Source organism: Gopherus evgoodei, chromosome 5 (genome assembly GCF_007399415.2).
Source record: "Gopherus evgoodei ecotype Sinaloan lineage chromosome 5, rGopEvg1_v1.p, whole genome shotgun sequence".
In the NCBI taxonomy this organism is placed as follows: domain Eukaryota; kingdom Metazoa; phylum Chordata; order Testudines; family Testudinidae; genus Gopherus; species Gopherus evgoodei.
In genome coordinates, this window is record NC_044326.1 from 125924663 (window position 1) to 125951549 (window position 26887).

At 38.4% G+C, this 26887-nt stretch overlaps 1 protein-coding gene across 1 annotated transcript in view; it reads left to right on the top strand.

The window, feature by feature from the left end:
* WDFY3 (WD repeat and FYVE domain containing 3) overlaps positions 1 to 26887 on the top strand; it is a 244999-nt gene that overhangs the window by 99694 nt on the left and 118418 nt on the right. Inside the window, 10 exon segments of the mRNA XM_030564966.1 lie at positions 1731 to 1843; positions 3602 to 3833; positions 8594 to 8694; positions 10201 to 10419; positions 14075 to 14256; positions 15141 to 15372; positions 18424 to 18584; positions 20417 to 20528; positions 20943 to 21133; positions 23428 to 23580. Of these exon segments, the coding sequence (XP_030420826.1) occupies positions 1731 to 1843; positions 3602 to 3833; positions 8594 to 8694; positions 10201 to 10419; positions 14075 to 14256; positions 15141 to 15372; positions 18424 to 18584; positions 20417 to 20528; positions 20943 to 21133; positions 23428 to 23580 (1696 nt within the window).

The following is a 26887-nucleotide window of genomic DNA, read 5'->3' on the forward strand; positions in this document are numbered from 1 at the left end:
TAAAGTATTAGAAAAAATTGCTGATTATTTGTGTTTGATAATGACCCTGTTGGATATAGCCTTATTTTGAAAAACAGTTTTTAATACAGATTGCCTTGCTGTTGTTAATAAGAATGTTGCCTTGTGAATATAGTATTTTTTTAATGTTCAGATTTAAGCTGCCTTTCTGATATTTTTAAATTATACTGTTGAAATACATGTCCTTACAGCTTCTAGTTTAGGTGGCAGGGAAGAGAAACTTGGTTAAAAATGTGAAAAGAACCAAAAAGAAGTAGCCACTGCTACAGAAGATTCTTCATAGACTTCCTAAATAGTTATAAAGTAACGTAAACTTTCCCTTTTCTTTAGTTCTTTATTTTAATTTACGTATGAGGGAGAAAGAGGTGCAAGAAAGGAGAAATGTCTAGAACAAATCCTTCTAGTCTGTGGGGTTTTATTACTGGCTTACTACTATAGTTTAGTGACAATTTCTGGTCTTTGTGAAAATAGATTTGCCATAGCGTAACATACATGATTTCTGAGAGAAAAATAAAACACATTGAAAGGCTGATGACCTTGCTTTGGTCACTGATGTTTCTTGTTGGTAACAGAATGCCCTGTGATTACTACAGTTTAAAGTTAGTTTTTTTCTTCCTCCATATTAATGCAGTTCTTAGGGCTTTTCTACACTTAACAGAGCTGTAGTACTTAGTGAAGACACTACCTATGTTGACAGGAGAGCTTCTCCTGTCGGTGTAGGTACTCCACCTCCCTGAGAAGTGGTAGTAGTGTTGATGGGAGAAGCCTTCCAATTGAGATAGCACTGTCAGCAGTAGGAGGTGAGTTGGTATAACTGCGTCATTCAGGGATGTGAATTTTCCACACCCCTCAGCGACATAGTTATACAGATATAAGTTTGTAGTGTAGACCAGGGCTAAGGCAGCAGTAGAAAAGAGTTTGATATTGTTTGTTTCCTGCTTAATAATAGAAGTATCTTGGATAGATTGAATAGTGCCTGCAGTATTGAAAACAGTAAATTGCACAATTAACTAGGTGGCTAGTAATGACGTATGGAACTTTTCCCTGCTGGACTGTCCATTCAGATCTAGCCCAGATGAACTGGTTTACAGTCTGATTGTTAATTAGTTGTCAGAAGAGGTATGTAGTATCAGTTCGGTTTTTAGTGGTGTGTATCCACATCAGAAACTACTACTTCAGTTGCAGTCTGCAGACTGAACATTGTGGCACATTGGTGATAAAATGTGCAGCCCGTTTTGTACCTTTCTGGAAGAACAAGAAGTGACTTAAATCTTTCAGGGTACGATAAGCTATAATTTCACCAAACAAAGAAAAAAAAATCTGAGAGAAAAGTCTACTTACTTTAAAGACTAGGATATATGTTTTTACTACTATATTTTAGAAGTGTGGTTATCCAAAAGTATGTAATGATTTATTACAAAATATTGCATCACAAATAACTAGAAATCATAACATTTTGTGGTAATGAGTGAATTTACCACCTGTCTGTGTGTGTGTGTGTGTGTATACACATTGTTTATGCAGTAGTAGTAATTAAAAATAGAAATAGTTTTGAATCAAAATATTTTTACTTGCTGTCAGTATTTGTTTTTGGAATTCATATTTTATTTAAATAGTTTTAATGTTTTCTGTTTTGTGTTTGGTTGCAGACTTTAAAAATGAAAACAAGTAAGCAACTTGCTTTGTATAATTTCTTTCTCTCTCTTACCCAGAGAATTTTTACGTTTGGCAAATCCTTTGAATTGTGGCGCTTGGGACAAAAAGCTGTTGAAACTGTACCGAGTGCACAAACCCAACTCATTAAGCTATGAACCAGAGATGAGAAGTAAGTCTTCAACATCAGAAATATATTTAATTGGTGTTCCTCAGCAAATCTGATTTTATATCTAATCAAAATTTATAGGTAAACTTCCAGAGAGGCATTGACATATAATGGAATAAATAATCTAAATGATTTGATAGTTTGTTTTTTTTTAGTTACTAAGGGGAAAAATAGCTATCCAATTATAATTAAAAAGCATTATTTTCACAAAAGGTCATAGCAACAGTATAGGATCTGTCACCAGTTAAACTAACTTACTAAATAAATAAATCCTGTGAGGAATATATAACTTTAAGGGACGCAATCTACTTAACTATCACTCATCTCTGATTTTTAATCTTACCTTTACAAATCTAAGATTACAGTCATTCAAAGATACTTTGTGTATTTGTGTCAGCCCTTTGTGCATCATCACCTTTCACTATTTCTGCTGCAATAATGGCTTAGGCTCCAGTCATGCAATTGGTGCACTAACTCAGATCCCTGAAACAATTCCCAGTGCTTAAGTGGGACTCAATGTGATTTGTAAAGATGTCCCCTAGGATAACTGCAGGATCAGGGCCATATTCAGCTTTCCTCTGTCTTTCAAATGGCAAAAGGTGAAAGGGAGAGCGTGAGGAGGCATTGGAAAAACATTTTTTCAAAAATAAAAATTATGATTTGAAAATCCATAGAAATTGGCAGGCTACATGAAATTAATTGCAATTCAGTTTTTAAAAACGTATTAGTTTTTAAATTGGTGGTATATCTTTTTAATAGTTAGGAAATTCAGAAAAATAATTGTTACTATTCATTGTCTTTGACATACTAATATAGGTTTGACATACTAATATAGCATTGACAAACTAATATAGGTTCCCCATTCCGCTGATTATTCTAGTAGTCTTTTTCTGCACTAGTTCCAATTTCAATTCATTTTTCTTGAAAGAGGGTGACGAGAATTATACACAGTATTCCAGATGAGGATTTACCAGTGTTTTTTAAAATAGCATTTATACTTCCCCCCGCTCTGCTGAAAATTATTTATCATATACATCCTAGATGATACATGAAAGATAGAGAATGTTATTCTATATCAATTCATTTTCAACATAGTCTACATCATTGGCATACTTTAAATTTGTCTTGGGTAGCATGTGCTAGGCATTGTTGGATGACAGGCACATGCATAATCTAAAAATTTTCAAGACTAGCACAAGTAACTCTAGTAGTAGTAAGAACTTCAGTTTGTTATCTTGGTATAATTTGAAAAACTACTGGTCAGTAATATTGTATAATGTTCAGTGAAAAAATGTATTTGACTTATTTTAGCAGTATGTTACTTATATATTCAGAAAAGACTTCAAGAATCTTTGAAAAATACTATCTTTTCATTCACTCAATCTTAAAATAAAATTGTCTTCAGTATCCAAAATAAACCTGAGTGTATTAGAACAGAGCATCAGGAATTCTGTTTCAACAGAAAACCTGAGAGGAAGGAAAAGGACACTTGTGGCTGAGGCTCTGGGCAGGGACTTAGGAGATCTGGGTTCAGTGTCCATGTCTGTCAGAAACTTTCTGATGACCTTGGGCAAGATATTTAATCTCTTTGCTTCAGTTTAGCATCTTTAAAATGAGGGTAATGCTATTCACAGAGGAGTTGATGACTAACAAGCACCCATACTGCAGTTAAAGGGGCATGAAAAGTATATAAACAAATGAAGGCCTGAAAAAATGCTTTCTTCTGCCAATATATTTATTTTTTCTTGGCTTCTGTTGTAGGTGGTATGGTCACATCAATGGAGGGTCTGGGTTCTGACTGCGTGTTCAGCTTGCATGAAGATAACCACTACCGCATAAGCAGGAGCCTGCTAAAGCCAGCAGAAGGAAGCACAGTACCCCTGACGAGGGTGAAGTGTTTGGTCTCCATGACAACCCCACATGATATCAGACTTCACGGCTCGGCAGTTACTCCAGCATTTATTGAATTTGACACATCTCTTGAAGGATTTGGGTAAGGCGTTGCCACGCTTTCAAATAGTATATTGCAAAGAATATCTTATTTCTTTTTTCTTTCAAAGAAATGTGTACAATTTTTAATTAGCATTTTAAAAAACAAAAACAATCTATAGAAAGACGTACATACTCAATTTCTTCAGACAAAGGATGCTGAATTCAACTTATGAATTTGAAGCACTTTTTGTTACCTGTGGAAGTGTGGATGCCACTGATAATATGGCTTACTTAGATGATCATTTACATGTGCATGATGGGATCTTTTCAAATAAAGAAGAGAAATAAGCATATACTAGCACAAAGAGGCCAGCTGCCAGGATTCAAATGAAGTCTGTGTCCCTAAATTTATCCTAAATTACCCTGAAACCTGGAAGGATTTGATTGAGAGTTGTATACTAGAGAATTATAGGCAAAGTAGAAATAGAACTAAAATTGTTTTGAAGCAGCAACTTTTAAAAGGAAATAGAGCCAGTAAGTGCAAATCATTGTAGAACAATTTAATCGCAGTAATGAGAGGTGTAATCCATGTACGGGACTTAACTCTCTCTGTACCCTTTGTTAAGTCACTTAACCTTCTTGATGTCATTTTCCCAGCTAGTAAGTGGGACTGTTTGTGAGGATCAGCTAGCGTTTACATAAGCGCTTGGAAGATTAAGATGTGGTGCTATAATACTCGGTAATTTTCTAACAGAAACATTTCTCCTAGGTTGCTTTTTAAAAGATTAGAAGGAGCTTAAAACATTTTTCATATTTTGTCTTTTGAAGAGCCATATCCTTTCAAAACCACTATGAATGAATTCAAGTAATTTGTAAGGAAAAGATCTCTAATTTCTGCATTTGTAGTGGACTCCACTTGGCTGGCAGTGAGATCCATGTCAGGTAACGCAGGCTTAAAAATAGTGCCAGGCAATCTCAAGTCAGACAGCTCTGAATGAAACCCTGGATGGTGGATAATTATTCAAAGAAAATCCATTGTCTCAAATTTCTCAGGTGGAATTCTATTTGGGCAGAAGCTTGCCAAGAAGGTTTCTAGTCACATGGACAAGCTGTTCTCAGAAAGGACTACAGGCTTTTTGTCCCCTCACCCCACCCCCAAAAAAGAAAAATGTTACCAAAGAAGGAGAACTTTCTTATTTCAGGGGTAATACTTGAATGCAGAAAGCCAGTGGGAAGCTCAGATTGGGGAATGGGTTCAGTCCCTCCTTCCAGCCCTAATAGTTTGTATCATTGGGCTTGTCTACATCACAAAGTTGCAGCGCTGGTGAGGGGGTTACAGCGCTGCAACTTAGGAGGTGTACACATCTGCAGGGCATCACCAGCGCTGCAACTCCCTGTTTGCAGCGCTGGCCGTACTCCCGTTTTGTCTCGGGTGTAGTGGATCCAGCACTGGTGATCCAGCGCTGGTAATCAAGTGTAGACACTAACCAGCGCTTTTCTTGACCTCCGTGGAATAAGCAGGTATCGCAGCATACCTGAGGAAGCCTCTCTGGTAATCAAGCAGGTCTCGTTCCCCGGTTTGCTCTCACGTTCCCCGAACCCCCGAGCAAGCAGGTCTCCTTCCCTGCGGTTTGCAGGGGGGTTCGGGGAACGCGAGAGCAAACCGCGGGGAAGCAGGTCTCCTTCCCCGGTTTGCTCTCGCGTTCCCCGAACCCCCGTGCAAGCAGGTCTCCTTCCCTGCGGTTTGCTCTCGCGTTCCCCGAACCCCCGTGCAAGCAGGTCTCCTTCCCTGTGGTTTGCAGGGGGGTTCGGGGAACGCGAGAGCAAACCGCGGGGAAGCAGGTCTCCTTCCCCGGTTTGCTCTCGCGTTCCCCGAACCTCCGTGCAAGCAGGTCTCCTTCCCTGTGGTTTGCTCTCGTGTTCCCCGAACCCCCCTTGAAGCCGCTCAACAGCGCTGCAGTGTGGCCACATCTAATACCACTTGCAGCGCTGGTTGCTGTAAGTGTGGCCACTCTGCAGCGCTGGCCCTATACAGCTGTACTAATACAGCTGTAACAACCAGCGCTGCAAAATTGTAGATGTAGACATACCCATTGACTACAACCAGCTCTCCATCCTGAAGTAGACCTACAGGACAGAATATCCCAATTATCAAATGCCTGGTTCCAGTTTATTTCAGACAGGTTGGATTGAGAGGGTATCATGGATATTCTTGAGTTTGACTGCTCCACTTCCCTTTTTGCATCCCCACTCTGACCTCACAAGGCACATATAATTAAACTATCCTGGATGCAATCTTGCAGTTTCTAGAGCTGGTAGAACCTGTCCCTCAAGATGAAGGATGCCCATTGCCCTACTCTACGTTGTTCATAATAAGAAAAAAGATCATCAAGAGTTCCAGGATATGTTAGACCTAGAGAGGCTACAATAGTTGAAAGAGGACAACAAAATTCAGGATGGTGACTCTAGCTTTTTACTGTCACTGTGATTTCTTCAGCAGTCCTTTCAGGTTTCAGTGGCTCTGTCAAGAGTTCATCTGAATATTCCGGTCACATCTTGTCATCAATCTCTTTGTTTCACCTATGATATCACAATCAATACAAAATATTATTGTTGGTCTGCTCTCTGTCCCAGAATGCTTATAAAGTTATTAGTGATAAGAGCCAGGTTAAGTAGTTGAGACCCATTTATATATGTTAGACAATACACTGATTAGACCATCTTCCGCAGGGAGCCAGATCAAAGGGTTATTTTTAGTATGGGGAGCCCACCTGGAGCACAATGCAAACAGGATATTGAGGTTAAGACTCCAGAGTACCAGTGTTTTAGACATGAATTGGTCAGGTTGCTTCTTCAGGATTTCCAGGATCACCTGAGTAGGAAGCACATCCTGATTCAATCAGTAAACACAACCATAACATATGTAAACCACTGATGGGTCACCCGAAGTTCAAGTGTAAAGGTCAACATGATGCAGATTCTCTTGCAAGCAGGCAGGTCACCTAACTTGCACCAAGGCAATCCATATAAATGTAAACCAGAACACAAAAGCAGACTTGCTATGTCATCAGTAGGTGGATAACTTGAAAATGTTTCTGAACCAAGAATTACTCAGTTGATATCCAGAGAGCTACTGTAGCTAGACCTATTTGCATCACGTCAAAATCCAAATGTGAAGCTACTTTTCCCCAGGTCAGGGAAGCAGAACTGTGATTATGGGAAACAGATGGCCTAAATCACAGATGTTCTAATCCAGTTTGTCTACACTTTCACTCTCCACCATTAAGAAGAGTGATTCAGAAGGTTAGAAAGGGATGGGTGTGTGTTGATCATTCCCCTTAACCAAGGATTTGCCAAAGAGACCATGCTACTCAAACCAAGTGGAGCTGTTACAGAGGTCTTTGTTCACCTTCCCAGTAGGCGGGATCTCTTATCCCAGGCCTTGCTGCTGCCTGCAGACATAGATTACCTGAACTGAAAAGCTTGGCTGCTGGGTGTCAAGTTCTGAACAAAATTAGATAGCATCTTTCCTGGCCTCAGCATATGCAACTGTTCTGGCGCAATTCTCTTACTAATATCAAAATGATCACCACAACAAAAGAACAGGTATTCCAGCTTTTCTGTTTTCTTCACCAAACTGTTTAGACCTGGCTTAAGGCTACCACCCACCTTCCGTCATATTGCTGGCCTTTAAGATAGGCAGTGCCATACATGCAGGCTTGGCTAGTCTCTCTCCTAGGTGACCTCATTATATTGAAGGTTTCTTAGGGCAGCATGACCATCTCAACCAGCAGGGTAGTTCTATCTTCCCTTCAGTCTTACATGAGGACACAGTAGCTATTTGGACTCCAAAGTTATTTGTCACCACAGTATAAACTCTTCCTTATTTCAGAGGTAATCAGTCTTCCCTCGGTTTGTCCAAGGCCTCAGCAATTGAAAGAAGAAACACAGCGCATCCTAGATGTGGGAAGAGCAGTGGAAATACATCTTGTCAAAACTTGCCAGTCCAGGAAAACACTTTATTCCTTTCCTACCCTCCTAAATACTTGGGCCTGAAGGTATATAAATCCTCCACAGCTCATTAGTCAGGTGCCTCTCTAAAGAATACTTATCTATAGATAAACTGATTACTTTAAAGGATCAGGGAACACTCAACACATTCCATAGTGGCATCCTGAGAAATGTCGTCAGCCACCACAGAGGAAATCTGTAAAACTGCTATCTGTTCATCCATTAATACTTCTTCTTAAAGGACTATAGACTTGATTTTCATTTCCCTGCAGAAATATACTTTGGCACAAAGATGCTCCAGGTATCTGCCATATACAGTGTAAGTTGTTTGGGTGGATATAGTGGAATTTAATAAAATAAGGGTGTTGAAGTTGTTTATATTAAATCTAATAAGAATTTAGGGTGAGACCCTGAATCTTTCTGATTCTTTAGCTGACACAGCTCCCAACACAAATTACACCAGTCCTAATGTCTGGGGTGAGTTATGACTGACTGCAGTATCGATGTAAAGTGGCCGTTGGACAGAGGCCCTAGAGCTTCATGGACAACTGTCAATGGCCTCTGGTAGCTACAGTAGGACAGACACTGACAAAGTGTCTTGAGGAGAGTTCAGTCCTGGAAAGAAAATTAAGGGGTAATACATTTTGTGAATTCTCTATGTAAGCAAGTGAATTCTAGTACAGTGTGGGCATGTTACAGCATCTTTTTCCAGGTTAGGTTTTTTTTACTTATAAAGTAGAGATTGGAAAATTGCCTTGATATTTGGCTATCACAAACACTAATATAAAGATATTTTATTTGTTTTAACAGCTGTCTATTCTTGCCAAGTTTGGCTCCCCACAATGCACCTACAAATAATGCTGTCACAACAGGTCTTGTTGATGGTGCTGTAGTCAGTGGAATTGGAACTGGTAAGTACATACAGCTGTTTACAGTATTATATATTAATGACTCTGTACTATTTATGACTGCTGTATTGCTCTGTTAACCACAAAGCAATAGCAGTACTATATGTGCCCATCTCAAATAGTCTACAGCTCTTCTTATATCTTATTTATATACCTTTCTATTGCCTTCCACTGCATCAGCAAAAAGAAATAGAAAATGTAGAAATGTTTTACAGTGAAAGATTTTTCAGCAGAAGGTTGAACTGTGTAAAAGGAATGTGTGTGATGCAAATGTACTGTTTTGTGTGTGTGTGTGTGTGTGTGTATGTATATATGAACACAACATAGTCAAATGTCTTCCTTCAGAAGACATGTTAAGAGAACATTAAGATTGCAGTGTTAAACAGCCAGAACTCAAGAAGTGCTGTAATTTAGGTCACACACATACAAATTGTTTTATACAACAATGCATTGTTGCATTGTTATTTATAAAGGATCTCAGCCTCATTCAGTGAATAGAATAAATGGTACAACATGTATTATTTTGATCTTCCTTTTTTAAGGGGTAGACCTCTATCACATGTGAGCCCTGATCCAATTGTCATTGAAGTCAATGGAAAGACTCCTATTGACTTCAGTGGCATTTAGCGCAGGCCTTCATTGTACATCATACCGTTGATACACTTACGGCTCAATTCTGCTGTGTTGCATTGCTTACATTGAGTTAGTTCATTGACTTCATTTCACTAGATGTACTACAATGTACGCTATTGTAAGTACAAACAGAATGGGAAACAGATTCATAGGACTCCTGTCTTAGTCATTAAGTACCCCTAACATTCACTGATAGAATACTATCCAACATGAATGAATCAAGAATCCTGTGGAGATAACTGCATGTGCCAAAGTTAAGAATGCGCATCTATAATAGAGAACTGTTTAGCAGACAGCACTTAAATTCTCCTGTTTTCCCTGATTACAGGACTTGCTTTAGAGAACTGCCTCATTCAATGTGAACTTTAAGAGATCAAATGAAATGAGGTAAAGCTCCTACAGATGGGCCCTTTGAGGCATGAGTCACCAAATTCCATACTCATTGAAGCACACTACAGCCTTTTCCTTTTAGAATGCTGTTTTTTATACAGAAGTCTCATAATTAAAAGTTTCCCACGTGTGGATGAATTCTGATTTTTTTTTGGTGGTAATTATAGTCAAAACAAAACAAACTTCACTGTGACACTGAAAGTGCCTAAGGACTATGACTCTGTCAAATTTCATTTTTTTTTTCCCAAAGAACTGACACTGGGGAGGGGGAGTATTTTTTTTTTTTTTTAATAAAGTGGAAAAGTGGGCTCTTTTCACTTTCCTTATATATATAAACCTTCGGCCAGAGAGCAGACTTGTAAAATTTCAGCCCAGAAAGTGAAAGCTTATAAGCAACTGCCAAAAGGAACTTCAGAATGGAAATGCTTGTGCAACTTTAGCTATTGTTGCTACAATTATAATTAAAATTTTGTTTTTTTGTTTTAGGGGAAAGGTTTTTTCCTCCACCATCTGGTTTAAGCTATTCAACTTGGTTTTGCATTGAGCATTTTAGTACACCTCCTAATAACCATCCAGTCAGACTATTTACTGTTGTGCGACGAGCAAACTCTTCAGAGCAGCACTATGTATGCCTTGCCATTATCCTCTCAGCAAAAGACCGATCACTAATTGTTTCAACTAAAGAAGAACTGCTTCAAAACTACGGTAAGAGGTGCTGTATTCTCATATTTTTAATAGTATTATGGAGGTATAAGGATATCTTCAAAGTTAAGTTGATGTCTAGGTATTGCAATTGATGGAATTTTCACTGAAATATTTCTTCCTCTAAATGACTTGTGCAACAAATTAAATGCAATGCATGCTTCTATTTCTATCTGAATTTTAAGGGTATCTTTTGAGAAGTTGGTGTGTGCATGTAAATAAAACGACCACCAACCTCAATGCTACAGATTTCTGGGAGGACAACCTCACCATTTTTCATAGTCTTTCTGCTCCTAAATTAACTAACATGTTTGCTTCAGACTTTGTGCTGTGGGTCAGAAATGCAAACTTTACTACCATTGCTCCAAAAAAGCTAACAAGACATACAAAGGTTACATACGCTCTTCACCTTAGCACATTTTGGCTGTGCCAGTGCTTGCTGGCCATTTGGAAGAGATCAACCATTTACTTCCAGTCTTAATGTTACAATCATTCTGCAGAAGTGCCTGCAGAATGCATGTGGTCTCATGCACTGTCTGTGACTGGGGGTGTAAGGATAATGATAGGCATCTGAATAATTAGTTAGCTGTCTGTATTGATACTCCTTAGAACTTTTTAAAAGTAGCATTATTAGATATGGAAGCTGCTATTATATTTTCCTCTAATTTTACCAATCTTGAAAAACATATTCTAATTAAACTAAGTGTAAGGGAATAACAAAGGTGTAAAGATTCTGCAAACAAAGTTTTCAACCTAATTTCAAACTTAATTTACATGAAAACTAGAAATTACCTTGAGTAAGAAGATTAAATATGTGTTAATGTAGAATTCTTTAGAACTTATATAAAGATTGAGTCAATAATGCTTGTAAATTCCTAGTCTTCTGGAAGAGACGATTAAAATTAAAAAGGACAACTTTCAAACATGTAGTAGAGGTTAATGCTTCAAAAGTAGGTTAAAAGGTATCCTTTTATCACTGAAGTCGGATGCTATGAAAGGGTTAATTATTTTCGGGTAGGTCTAACAATATTATTGTCTTTTAAATGGGCTTGAAACAATATGAACAGGTAATCCAGACTCTGGATGAAAAGTAAGTTCAGCTAGTTATTAAAACTTATAGCTCTCAGAGTAGCAGCCGTGTTAGTCTATATCAGCAAAAAGAACAGGAGTACTTCTGGCACCTTAGAGACTTAACAAATGTATTTGAGCATAAGCTTTTGTGGGCTACAGCCCACTTCATCTGACATACTGGAGCTACATGCATTAAGAACTTCCATGTTCTGAATTACTTGTAAAAAATTGAGCAGATCATACTTTCTAGTATTCTTCTTTTTTTACTCTAATTTCATATTCATATTGTTACAAATGTCAGAAGTTCAAGAAATAAAAATGAAAGACTTAATAGCCGTAACACAGTGGGTTCTAAAATTCTTGAATCACACAAGTATTGTTTTACCTCTGTCTATGAGACTGTAGACTCTTCTTCTTGGGAGAGAAATATATCTTAATAATTCTGTATAATTTCTTTTGCCTGCATGTAAGCCAAACTTGAACATTTCAGGCTTCAAATGGTATGTTTCTCACTCTTCCAAGAAGTACTGGATTTGAAAAGGCATTGTCAGAAAAGACCTGAAGTTTTCTGATAGGTTACAAACACTGTTTTTTAATTGGCTTGGAAAATCTGCTCTGGTAAAATGTCACCCTACTATTTTCTTATGACTGGCTAGTGTTGTAAAGTGTGAAGGAAATAAGTACCTAAGAACTGATATTACAAGCCTGCTGGAGGTTCCAGTTTTGAAAGTGTTGATGGTATTTTGGACTGAACTGTTTACTTGAGGATTCCTTTTGTAATCAAGAATTGTGTACCCCTGACGTGTTTGGCTTGTGAGAAACAAGTCTGAAAAAAGATGGTGTGTATTTATAAGCTAGTTCTGGGTCACCTGGTTTTGTCCTTCTTTTTCTTGAAATCTGTAAGGAAATCAGAGCTTTCCCCAGATGCTGTCTCTAAGGTGAGAAGTGAGTGGTTTCTTTTGGCTGAATAGACAAAGATGAAAGGAAGGCTGAGAGAACTCAGTTTCTATTAAGTTGTTTCCTGGTAGGTGAATCTTTAGGGTTTCCCCCCTACCCCCCGCAGGTCTAAAATAGAGCTTGGAGCAGTGACTGCATAAGAAGCTAGTGTAATTGGGTGTTGGGAATTGTTCGTGTCTTCCAAGATTAAATTTAAAATGCTCGTTACACAAAATGAGCAATGTTTCAGTTAAAATAAAGCACATTAAATGTTTTGAAAATGAAATCAGCAGTTCTTTTTGAAGAGTTAAGAACTAGGAAAGAGCACAGTATAGTTCTGGTCCTGCTAAAACACTAAACTGCAGTGTTAATTTTGGCAAATTATTCTAAACTCACTGACTCCCCAGATGTAAATTGAGGATAAGAAGTGTCATCTATGTTACACACACATTTTGAAGATTGATTAAAATTCCAAACAAATGTTATGTAAAAGTAATTATTTAATAGTTTTTAAATAAAATTGATACAACTAACTTATTATTTTCCTACTTACTTGGTAAATTTGCTTTGAAAGAAGTCTGTTTTTAAGACAATTTCCAGATTGAGGCAAAAACTATACAAATTTTGACAAAATTTCCTGTACTTTTCCAGTGGCCTTAGTCAATGTTCTGATTTATATTATTTTCTTTCTTAATCTCATGAAAGATTATTGAACTGTTATTTCAAGGTATGTCGAAATTGAGAGATTTTTAATTTGGCAGTTCCGTTTTCTCTGTACAGTAGTTGAAAAAGGGGAAAAAAAACCTCACCAAAACATTATCGACATATCTGAGAGAACCAGCATCACAGGTCAAAGTTCCCTATGACCTTATGAAAATTCTTCATCTGTGTCCCACCTTTATATGACTTGGTCACTAGTTAATCTATCTCTTATAAAGTTTTTAATGATGGTCCTTTGTACTGAATTTGCATAAGATTATTTAGAGTGGAATTTTCAAAATTGTTGTCCTACATCTCTTCCCACTGAAGTCATTGGTAAAACTCCTGTTGACTTCAGTGGGATTTGAGTTGGGACAATGTTGAGCAATTTTGAAAATTCCACCCTTACTACTCGTATAGAAAGTACTAGAGTCTTGATAGTACATCATTTTGTGTCACTTATGTACTTCCACAATGAAAATGAAGAATAGTATTGCCGCAGGAGATAGGGCTTCAAGTTACTATTTCAAAGCAGGTAAGAACAATAAGAGAAATGAAGTGTAAAAATTAATCTGTGCTCTTTACTTTTTATCCAAGAAAATCCTAAGAAACATATGTGTGGAAACTGTTAAAACTAATAATGCTATACCAGTTTCTCTTTCTGCAACTCTGTAAGGGAATTCATATTACCAGACTCTGAAAATACATTCTCAATAAAGTAAACTTGAAAAATTCTGTGTTCACTTTCATTTTAATTGAAAGTAAAGCAATATTTGATAATTTACTCAGATCATGTAACTTTTTATTGGGTTTTTGGTTGCCTTCAAATGTATTTGTTTTCTGAAATGTCAACCTTAATTTATTGATTTATAACATTTTAATGTAAAGTCCTAAGGAAATAGAGGAGTAGACTGTTATGATCGCCACCATTTCCCATTAATATTCCTTTTAGTTGATGACTTCAGTGAAGAAGCATCCTTCTATGAGATTCTTCCTTGTTGTGCTCGATTTCGCTGTGGTGATCTCATAGTGGAAGGCCAGTGGCATCATCTCGTTCTAGTGATGAGTAAAGGCATGCTGAAGAACAGTACAGCTGCACTTTACATTGATGGATTGCTTGTTAATACTGTGAAGGTGGAGTAAAAACTTTACATTTTAACTTTGTGTTGTTCCACTAGGCTTGCTATATATTCTTTTACATCATACTGATGTATTTTACTTGTACCCATGGTGATGGAGCGTCATTGCTTCCAAATAGAAAAGACTTTTTCTAAGTTCCCTGCATCATTCCTTACACGCACTATCTGTAACAAATGTTCTACAAACATCCTCCTTCATTACACAATGTTGATTCAGTCCTACTATTATTAAAAGGAAAGAGGTAAAAAACAAAATCTGTTATGTGCTTTGTAACAACAATGGGGGCCATCATTCGTTATTGATAGGTTTGGAATCATGGTGATAGGTGCGGGAACAGGGTGGGGTGGGGGAGTGCTGCAGAACGCCCAGGTTTTACGCGGGGCTCAGCTCCTGCTGGCCCCAGGGCTCTGCTCCCGCCATCCCCATGCCTGGGGCTCTACATCTGCCCCAGCTGTGTTCCCAGCCTTGGCCCCCGTACCCCTGTCTGATTCCCCCTCTCCTGGAGCCATGGCCCTGCTCCCAGCTCCAGTTCTAGAGGGTTGGGGGGCTGCGGACAGAGGTAAAGGCAGGTGCGAAGTAAACAGAGGGCTTTGCGGTTTCACAGGCTTTCAGCACCCCCACTATAAAAAATGTTCCAGCGCCACTGAGCCTGGATGTGCCGCAATGTCCGTAATCTTGTGCAAGTTACTCAACTTCTGTGTTTCAATTTCCCTTTAGCAGCATAGGCACAATTATCTCAAGAGAAATGTTGTCAGGATTAACTAGTTAATGTTTTACATATATATTTGAACACATGAAACACTTTCTAAATTTCCAAGTTTTTTGTGATAGCTTTGTACGCCTCCTAAACAGCTTTGTCGCTTGTTTCTCTTTTACAGCTTCACTATGTTCACAGTAGCCCAGGCGGGTCAGGTTCTGCTAATCCACCAGTAGTGAGCACAGTTTATGCCTATACTGGCACACCACCTGCCCAACGCCAGATCTCCTCCTTGGTTTGGCGTCTGGGACCAACACATTTCTTAGAGGAAGTCTTGCCTCTTTCAAGTGTTAGCACCATTTATGAGCTGGGACCAAATTATGTTGGAAGCTTTCAAGCAGTGTACATCCCATGTAAGTACAAATAAATTTGTTGTAAATGATTTTAGGGAGGATTATCTTTTTGGATCTTTTTAAATTCTGAATCTACCCTGTGAACAATGGAAGCCCATTTACTTACTGTTTGAGAAAAGTGAGGGCCCAGCAACTCGTAGGAAAAGATATTACTATGAACCAAACTCTTAAGAGCTCAGAATTATCTCATAATTACTATTTTAACATATGGACTGTGAATAAATTCTTGGTCTCCAGCATCAATATATAATATTGTAATTCTTCTCATTGATCCACTGATTTAAACAAAGCTATATTGAAATGTAATTGCTTATAGTGCCTAAACATAGCTCAACTGAGAATAAAATTACACTGGACAAAATGTAGTGCACAAACAATTATTAAGAGTTTATTGCAAACAAAGGAGAGCAATGGTTACATTAGTATTGTAACCATTTTTTGAGAGTTCTTTTTGGAAATGGAATATGGTGATGGTGTGGTGATTAAGCTGTTCCAGAGAGAGCTATTCAACATGTTTCACAGACAGTGGGTTCCTCCTCATTTGCTCTGACAGGATGATGAACAGCAATCATCCAGGATTTTCCTACTTTGTAGAACTCCTTTTGCCTCTGCATTTAGATTCCTGTCTCACTGAAAGCAACATGCAGGAAGGAAATTTCCGTGGCTACCTCTAATAGTCACAGAACTCTCAAGCACAAAAGGCTAAAGGGAAAAAGAAAAAAACAAACAAAAAAAATAAAGCGTATAGCTTCTTACAGTAGCTTTTTCCCACAGGGACTGTAACATTTTTCTGCTGTCACTGAGAAAAACCTCCATTATCTCAGAGGAGTGAGGCAGTGGGTGAAATGAGCTGTGACAGAAAAAACTAACCACAGAGCTTGCCTGAAGGATGAAAGAATCTTTCCCATGATGCCAAAGGCTGTCCCAAAAGTTGCAGCAGAGAGACAGCATTTGAAGTGGTGTCTGGAGCTGAGAAGGAAAAAACTATCACTCACAAAGAGGAAAGAAGCTCATCTTAGAGGCCTTCCAACCAGCTCCCAAGATTTGAGGAATCCTTGTTAGAGAACTGTTCACAACAAAATTCAGTATCAAGTGCTCCTTTTTCTGGCAGCAGGTATCCAGACCTAATAACTCTAGCTCTGGACCCATTTTCTATTCCATTAATCTTTTCTCTAGATTACTGTCCTCCTGCTCATGTGGTGAATCCTAACGAAAACTGCTCAGCACAAGACTTCTTAAAACCTAATTGCCAAAAATGACCAAGTCAGGGTTGGCAGTGGTGCAAGAAGTAAAGAGCCCTATGTACTTATGCAAAGACCTTATTCAGTAGGGGCCAATGTACTCCTGAGCCTTTTCTCCTGACTCACTGAAGCTGAGCTTCTTCATTGGGGGTGTTTTAGGTTGTACTGCACCCATGAAAAAGTGACCTCTTCCACATTCTTCCTGAATAAGCTGAGTTTTTCCATGTGATGGAAGGCAAAGATTTTTTTTCTTTCCAGCTAGGCAGGCTAGAATGTTCTTGTCAAAGGCCTAGACACTTGTTCCTTTACTGTGTGCTGTGCTAAGCACTGTAAGGGGTTTGGTAGATGGTACAACTGTGGGGCCTTCTTCCTTGGTATCAGATTTCCCTGAAGGGTAGGTGTCTTTTTCTGCTCTCAATCTGGTAAACTTCCCAGTGTCTCTGCGTAGTCTGAACATGTGTAAAACTGCCTTCAAGCCTCCTTGCTGGCAGATTTGCATTTTTCTCCCTGAGAGTAGTTGTTGGAGACCATATCCCTTACCTAGGAGAATAGGATAGCTCTCTGTTTTCCTGCAATCCTCTGTGTTGGGTCTTTCAGAGAGAGAAACTGGTCTCTCTAGGTCATTTGCCCCCATCATATATTTTGCCAAAAGTCTTGTCCCTCTTTCAGTTAACCAGGATGCCTTCTTTCTAAGTTTCAATCCCAGTCTTAAACCATAAGGAGAAAAACCTGGCACAGTCTGGACCCCAGAAGAGTTCTCTAGATATACCTAGATTAGAAATCTTGAAGGAATAGTCTTCCATTCATTGTCTTGATGGGTTAAAGGAAAGACCCCCAGGCATCAAAATATGTCATGAACGAAGGATCAAATCTGGTATCCAGGAGGCTTAGGAGAACCACAGGAATTCCCTGTCAAGTGAGTTTTAGAGCCTGCTCCACTGGAGCCATAGACACTTGCTGACCCAGAGAGAGGAGACATTAAGTGAACAAGATTTGCACTGCACTTTTTCACTAATCACTGCAGGTGCAGCTCTTCCGCGGAGGGGTGGAGCAGAACTTTGTGAGAAGTGTCCCCTTCCAGGGCAGTGGATTCTCTTTGCCTTCCTGACTTCCTCTGGGGCTTCAGATCCGTCTTCTAATTCAGCCTTGAATCTCATTCTCCTTTGACTCCTTTCTAATTTAGCCTTGGCTCTCATTCCCCTTTCCTGGAGTATTACTCTTAGCAAAGTTTTTATTGTCAGGTTATCGCAAACCAAGCCACAGAAAGGCAAATAATAATGCTGTTTACCGGCTAATTTGGTTTCCATGGCTTGATCACAGCAGTGCATATTCCCATCCTAGTGAATTTTCTAAGACTAGGCTTTGGTGACAAACTTGCCTTCTTAGCAAGGTAAATGGGGTGGTCTTAACAGCTCTCTTTCTGGTCAGAAAGAAGTGGAGGAAACAGCCTGACTTCGTTGCCCATCTTGAATGAATAAGGAGGGGGAAGACAAGAATTTGTACTGTCAATCACAGACAGCAAACTGGCCATTAAGAATGAATATAATTTACCTTTAAATAGGAAGGAAAATAAACTTATTGCTGTTTCTAAAAATAGGGGCATGTTACACAAGTTCTATGCCTTGTATATGGGCTTATACTGTACACAGTGCTGTTTGATGTTCACTCTATCTTTAGAAGGGTTATTCAGAGCCACTGAATTTATTCTGGAGGCCTTTCTCTAGTGTAAAGTGTACTGAAATTTTACTTTTAAAATTTACTCTACAGAAAAACAGTTCCGGTTTTAAAATAAGTTTTTCTTATCTTAAAGGTAAAGATTCTAAATCAGAAGGAGTCAGCCCATCTCCAGTATCTTTGGTACCAGAGGAGAAAGTCTCTTTTGGTTTATATGCACTCTCAGTTTCTTCACTTACAGTGGCAAGAATAAGGAAAGTTTACAACAAATTGGATAGTAAAGCTATTGCCAAACAGGTATGTTAGAAAACACATGGTATTAACTTCAGAAATTTGCTAGATTAAAAATGGTCTCAGACTTATAATTCTACATATTTTCACTGTTAATTTTTGTTTTTAATTCTGTCTGACATTTGGGCTCTACACTGCTGTGATAGCCATCACGTAGGCCCAAATTCACGAAGGTATTTAGACTCTTAATTTCTATTGAAATCTGTGGAAGTTAGGTGTTTATATACCTTTGTGGATCTGGGTCCTACTTACTAAAAATGTTCTGTGTTCATTTTTCTCTTAGATAAATTTTTTAAACTGCATTGCACCATTTTATGGGATGATGCTCTTAGATGATTCTCTCCATTAGAATTACTAATGACTGTTTTATTCCTTTTTTCCCTTTATTGCAGATGCTTGTTGTAATTCCCAATGAAAATATTTAAGGCCATACTGTAGAACAACAAAATTGATAGTAATGGAAGTAAACATTACTAATGGCCCGATCTTCTGAATGTGCAAATGTGTGTTCTTCCGCTAACCCTCATGTCCATAAATGTTTGAAAGTTCTAAGTTAATGCTATTTTGACTAATTTCCTTTACTTGGAGCAATATTATGTCTCTAATTTTTACTTTGATTTGTGAAGTTGATAATCAGTCTAACAAATGATATTCTTAGCTAATATAATTGTCACTGAATTGATTAGTTATGGGATCATCATTTCTAAGTGTTGTAATTCCTTTCATAGAAATTAGGGTCAGTGGAAATCCTAGGTTTTGTCCAACTTATGTGATAAGTTATCTCAGTGGCCTCTTTGGGTTCCTTGAAAATTAATTTTATTTTTAATCCTTATCCTTTCTGTACTATGAGAAAGAGAGAGAAATTGTCACATCTGTCACAGTTCAGGGCAGCTGCACCTGTATTGCTCCTCTGTAGTCTAAGAAGGACACCTGCTGTTAGGTGTCCCCAGCTGTTGCCTTTCTTGGAAGGAGACCTGTGTATGTGTGTCTTCTGACTGTAACATTTCCAGGTTGCACAGTTCCCTGGCTTCACGGCAAAAGACCATGTGTGTAAACAGGCCTGCTTGCTTCTCCTTTCAGGGATGGTACACAGTGTAATTGACCACAGTTTCAAAGTATCACACAAGACTTTCTATGCAGACATATTTATTCTTAGGGTATAAACAGTACAGAGAAAACTTATTAAAAACAATAAAAGAACCTACATACATGCTAATAAATTTACCAGAGATTCCGCCTGCCTGCCCCCAGTGTCTCCAATGTGGGTTCTGGCAGGGGAGTCCTTCAGACCCCCTCAAAGGGATCTGTTATGTTTCGCAAATTCAAAACAGTTTCAGCTGAGAACTGGCACACACAAAGAGTTAGTTGTCCAATCTTTATATAGTTCAGGGGTGCTTAGTCTGGAGTTTCCAGGAGCAGGTAATCAGTAAACAATAGTTGTTTTGTTTTGTTCTTGTTTTTCCCTCAGGGCATGGCTTTAAAAGGATGGATTTTGAAGTAGACCACTTGCATTCCTCTCATTCCTAACTATTTCCTAGGAAACCCAGTTCACACATAGTGTCCCCAAAAATCGTTTAAGATACCTAATATCTCCCAAAGATTTCATTAATCCTTCCTGCTCTTAAAGAAGTTCCATACAATCCCACAATAGTGTACAAACATTTTCATTTCCAATATGATGGGCCCTCAAAGATATGAAACATAATTCAAAAAGGTTTAACTTAATTCCCTAAGGTTTGCCTGGAATGTTGCAGGATACTGTTGTAGAGACACGACATCATTTTGAACAACAGCTAAAGTCTCTGACTCAATGCTCTTTTTCATGGTATTTTATTCAGCTGGCTGTTTCTTCTCATGAAAATGCCACACCAGTGAAGCTACTGCACAACTCAGCAGGACATCTGAATGGACCTGCACGTACCATTGGAGCAGCTCTGATAGGATATTTGGGTGAGATCATTTGATGTTAATGTGTGTTTACTGCAGTAAATATTTTTCATTTACAGTATATAAGAACAAAGGTCTAGAAGGTGGATATGATTAAGTATCCATCAAATAAGATTGTCTACATTGTTATTGTATTAATCGTGTCATTTATTTTATTAACGTGTTTTAATTGTTTAATTTCTGCCATTTCAAAAATATAAACATCAGAATGACTTTCCACAATATCTGTGCTTTCATTAAGCCAATTAAATAAACATCTTCTTCTTGTTCCTTTTTATGAGCTTAATAGAATTTATCAACTTTATTTTTGTTTTAATGAAACTGATAGTAAAATATGTCTGTCTTGTAATTTTTATGATTCCTGTACAAAAAGCGAGGTAGGTTTTAATTATTTTATTTTTACCACCTTATGCATAGGAGTAAGAACATTTGTCCCAAAGCCTGTTGCCACTACATTACAATACATTGGAGGAGCTGCTGCTATTCTGGGTTTGGTAGCCATGGCATCAGATGTAGAAGGACTATATGCAGCTGTGAAGGCCTTGGTGTGTGTCGTAAAGAGCAACCCACTAGCCAGCAAAGAAATGGAAAGAATCAAAGGTTATCAGGTATGTAAGAAGTCAGACATAGCAGACCAGATAGATTGAATTTCTGTGGTACCTTGGCACACTTACATTTCAATGCATTTAAAAATTGCTTTATATTTAGTATCAATTGCTGTTTTTAAGCTTGCCTTACTATCAGTTGAATAATATAAATAAGGTCTTGGACATCATTGGGGCATCCTTAAATGCCATCATGCTAAGAGCTTACTTGCCAAGAGTTTGTAGCACTCCCCCTTCATTGTCTACAAATGTGGCTTCAAACTGTGTGCTTGCCAACCTGACAGTCCATGAGCACCATAGTGAAATCATAATGTGCTAGCAGACTCTCTCAGCAGACGCTTTGCAGTTGATCGTGAGTGGGAGCTTCACAACTCTGTGGTGAAAAATATTTTCAACCTATGGGATTCCCCCACCAGAGATCTGTTCACCTCCCAAACAAACAGTAAGGGCAACATACTCTGTTCCGGAAGAGCGCTGGGTCACCACTCACAGGATGATGCTCTACTTCTTCCATGGTCAGATCATCGGAACTATGTCTTCCCTCCATTTCCGCTCCTGCTTCAAGTTTTGTGCATGATTCAGGAGGACCGGATAGCTTTGGTACCCGAATCTCCTACACATGTCATATCAGGCACTGATCATCATTTTTACGTTTCCCAATCTACTGACTCAGGAATAGCAAGATCAGGCATCCAAATCCATGGCTACTACATGTGAGCCTGTTTTTTGGATGGGGATTGTCCTTAAAGCAATCATGTTCTCATAGTGTACAGAATATCCTTTCTAATGGAAGGATTCCACTAGGAATTGCAACCTAGCCAAGTGCAAGCGTTTCTCTTTCTAGGTGCACTTTTCCAGAAACCACAGATATTCTTCTCATTCTGGACTATATTCTTTCCTTGAAAACAGCAGGTTTGTCTGTCAGTTCCTTATGGGTCCCCTTGGCGGCAATCAGTGTATACCATGTGCCTTCATAGGGCTATTAGATCTTCGCACGCCCTCTGAATAGCAGATTCCGGAAAGGCCTAAACAGTAAATTTCTGCCTATAAAAAAGGCTGCTTCTTAATGAGGCTTGAACCTTGTTCTCTCAGTACTCACTAAGCCTCCTTTTGAACCATTAGCTTCTTGCTTCATGTCTCTCTTATCCATGAAGGTCGCATTCCTCATGGCCATCACCTCAGTCAAGAGAGTTGGTGAGCTTGGGGTGCTAATGATGGATGCTCTTTACACTGTATTCCATAAGGACAAGGTTTCATTATGTTTACACCCTAAATTCACCCCCAGAGTAGTCTGAGTTTCACTGGAACCAGACTATCTCCTTACCTGTGTTCTTCCCAAAACCTCTCTCATCCTCAGAAGAGAGGAGGCTCCATTCCTTCGCCGTTGGGTGAGCCTTAGCCTTTTAACTGCAGAGAACAAAAACAATCAGAAAGTCCCATAGACTATTTGTTGACACAGCAGAAAGGGTCACAAGTCAAGCTGTATCCTCTAAAGAATCTTGAAATAATCTTGGACTGGATTTTGCTCTGTCAGCTATCTAGTTTTCCTCTCTCTTATGGGGTAAGAGCTCATTCCACAAGAGCACCCAGAATGTCAAGGCTTTAGAGCTATTGATTGCATAATAATCATCAAATCTGCCTTTATGTTTTTAAAAACTTCTAGGATATAAATAGTGTCTATTGGTGTTCTGACCTAGTGTTTTCTGGGGATTAATAAAAAACCATAATTCATAGATACTTTTTTCTTTTTTTTTTAAATGGCAATCCTAGGACCAGAAAAAGCATATGTTCAGTTTTATGGAATTACTAGATTAGGGTCATTAAAAATTAGAATTCAGCACTGTTCAGATTTTGGATATAAAGCACTTCTGTAACTTGCCTTTGAATCCCCTAATATTCCCTTTCTAATTGTCAGACTTCAGATTTGAAAAGCCCTCCTTGCGTTGGCCATTTAACAGCCTTTCACTTGCCAAATTACCCTAATGTTTTTGGACAATCCTTTTGTCTGATGTGGTACTAGTTACAGCAGTGCAAATTCAGTCAGCCAGTGGCAAAGAATATTGGATAGTTTAAGAGCAGCAAAATATCCCTCCAGCTCAACATTCTTGCCTTTTTCCAGTTGATCCTAATTCCATCTTCCTGCTTTTTCATCACACCCTTCAAGCTTACAAGATTAAAGGAAATGTGCTTTGATAAGATTCATATTTTCTTTGTGTGCAAAATGTTTGTAATATGGACTATTGACCAGAACAATGATGTAGAAAGAATGTTCATGTGCTGCTAATTTTTTTCCCCAGTTATTGGCAATGTTGCTGAAGAAGAAACGCCCCCTTTTGAACAGCCATATACTACATTTGACCTTTTCCTTGGTGGGAACTGTGGATAGTGGGCATGAAACCTCCATTATTCCAAATTCAACTGCCTTCCAGGATCTGCTATGTGATTTTGAAGTACGTATAGCATTCCTGACAACTAGAAATGTTATTTGGATAGTTAGTGATTCAGGTGCTAATATAATACTTTGGCAATAAATCACAACAGAGAAGGTGATTATTGTGAGAATATTATACTTAGTTCCGTACGGTGGACCAACTGTAGAGAGCCTCTGATATACCATATTGTAATTCTCATGGTAATCTTCCTGCTGCAGTAGCTTCACTGCTAATAAAATTACTGCTGGATACAAAAGCTATACCTTTTCATTGTAGGAGAGGATGAGGATTGCAGTTAGCAGCTGAACAGCAGTTTCTGCGAACCTGTATGTTTTTATGTAGTAAATATATTGAGATACAAAAGATACCCTATTGTTATTTTCAATGTAAAATTCCGGTACAGCATGTCCGAATCTGAGGATCAGATCCCCATTAAACTTCCACATGCATGGTCTACAAAAAGAACCCTAAGCTTGCAGTTTTAAACCAATAAAAGTAAAGTAATCCAGAGTTAAATGCTGTTATTCTGTCCTTATCTTATACTGTTGTGTGAACAATAGCAAAGCATGTTACATATGATGTTATACACGGTGAATATAGCTGCACTTCTTGGTAATAGTGACCATAATATACTGGTAATTAAATTTAATATCCCTATGGCAGGAAAAACACCACAGCGGCCCAATACTGTACCATTTAATTTCAGAAAGGGGAACTACACAAAAATGAGAGGGTTAGTTAAACAGAAATTAAAGGGTACAGCGCCAAAAGTGAAATCGCTGCAAGCTGCATGGAAACTTTTTAAAGACACTATAAGAGAGGCTCAACTTAAATGTATACCCCAAATTAAACAAAATAGAGAACCAAAAAAGAGCCACTGTGGCTAAACAGCAAAGTAGAAGAACCAGTCAGAGGCAAAAAAGTATCCTTTAAAAAGTGGAAGTTAAATCCTAGTGAGGACAATAGAAAGGAGCATAGACACTGGCAAATGAAGTGTAAAAACACAATTAAGAAGGCGAAAAAAGAATTTGAGGAACAGTTAGCCAAAGACTCAAAGTAATAGCTTTTTTTTTTTAGGTATATCAGAAGCAGAAGCCTGATAAACAACCAGCAGGGCAACTGGACAATCAAGGTGCTAAAGGAGCACTCAAGAATGATAAGGCCTTTGCAGAGAAACTAAATGAATTCTTTGCATCGGTCTTCTCTGCTGAGGATGTGAAGGAGATTCCCAAATGTGAGCCATTCTTTTTAGGTGACAGATCTGAGGAACTCTCTGATTGAGCTATCATTAGAGGAGATTTTGGAACAAATTGATAAATTAAACAGCAATAAGTTTCCAGGACCAGATGGTATTCACCCAAGAGTTCTGAAGGAACTCAAATGGGAAAATGAAGAACTACTAACTGTAGTCTGTAACCTATCATTTAAATCAGGTTCTGTATCAGATGACTGGAGGATAGCTAATGTGACACGCATTTTTAAAAAGTGCTCCAGAGGCGATCCCAGCAATTACAGGCCTGTAAGCCTGACGTCAGCACCAGGCCAACTGGTTAAAACTATAATAAAGAACAATATTGTCAAACATATAGATGAACATAATTTGTTGGGGAAGAGTCAACATGGTTTTTGTAATGGGAAATCATGCCTCACCAATCTACTAGAATTCTTTGAGGGGATCAACAAACATGTGGACCAAGAGGATCCAGTGGATATAGTGTACTGAGATTTTCAGAAAACCTTTGACAAGGTCCCTCACCAAAGGCTCTTACACAAAGTAAGCTGCCACCGGATAAAAGGAAGGTACTCTCATGAATTGGTAACTGGTTAAAAGATAGGAAACAAAGGGTAGGTATAAATGGTCACTTTTCAGAATAGAGAGAGGTAAATAGTAGTGTCCCTCGGGGATCTGTTCTGGGACCAGTCCTATTCAACATATTCAGAAATGATCTGGAAAAGAGGGGTAAACACTGAGGTGGCAAAATTTGCAGATGATACAAAATTACTAAAGATAGTTAAGACCCAGGCAGACTGCAGAGAGCTACAAAAGGATCTCTCAAAACTGGGTGACTGGGTAACAAAATGGCAGATGAAATGTAATGTTGCTAAATGCAAAGTAAAGCACATTGGAAAGCATAATCCCAACTATACATATAAAATGATGGGATTTAAATTAGCTGTTACCACTCAAGAAAGAGATCTTGGAGTCATTGTGGATAATTCTCTGAAAACATCCACTCAATGTGTAGTGTCTGTCAAAAAAAAACAAACCAACAGTGCTGGGAATAATTAAGAAGGGGATAGATAATAGGACAGAAAATATTATGTTACCTCTATATAAATCCGTGGTACGCCCATATCTTGAATACTGTGTGCAGATGTCACCCCATCTCAAAAAAGATATATTGGAATTGGAAAAGGTTCAGGAAAGGACAACAAAAGTGATTAGGGGTATGGAATAGCTTCCTTATGAGGAGAGATTAATAAGACTGGGACTTTACAGCTTGGAAAAGAGATGGCTAAGGGGAGATATGATTGAGGTGTATAAAATCATAACACAAAAACTAGGGGTCACCAAATGAGATTAATAGGCAGCAGGTTTAAAACAAATAAAATTAAGTATTTCTTCACACAATGTACAGTCAACTTGTGGAACTCCTTTCCAGAGGATGTTGTGAAGGCCAAGACCATAACAGGGTTCAAAAAGGCTATTAGCCAGAATAGGCAGGAATGGTGTCCCTAGCCTCTGTTTTCCAGAAGGAATCAGCAACAGGGGATGGATCACTTGCTGATTACCTGTTCTATTCATGCTCTCTGGGACACGTGGCACTGGCCGCTGTCGGAAGACAAGATACTGGGCTAGATGAACCTTTGGTCTGGCCCAGTAGGGCCATTCTTATGTTCTTAAGATAATACACAGAACTCTGATCACGCACTGTTGCGTTCTCTCTGCTTCTTACCTATGCAAAACACGAGCTGAGTTAACAATCTTGTTTCTGTAGTACTTGGTATTTTTTTAATTGGGAATCCCTATTTTCAAATGTTAACTCCCTAATAGGATCTTCTGTTTTGTTCAAATCAGCTCTTAAGGCACAGAAGTGACCAGTTTTCATCCCTGTGTGTCAATGTAGGTGTCTAAATACATATTTGGGGACATGATACTAAGGAGACCATGTGTGAAAATTGAACCTATTTGTTCCTGTAGCATTTCCTTTTAATTAACTTTTATGGAATTCTTACAGCTCTCTTATTAGTGCCAGTGACATGCTTTAAAAATCCATCAAGGTGCATTATGCTTAAATATATTAAGGTTATGAATAAGTAGCAA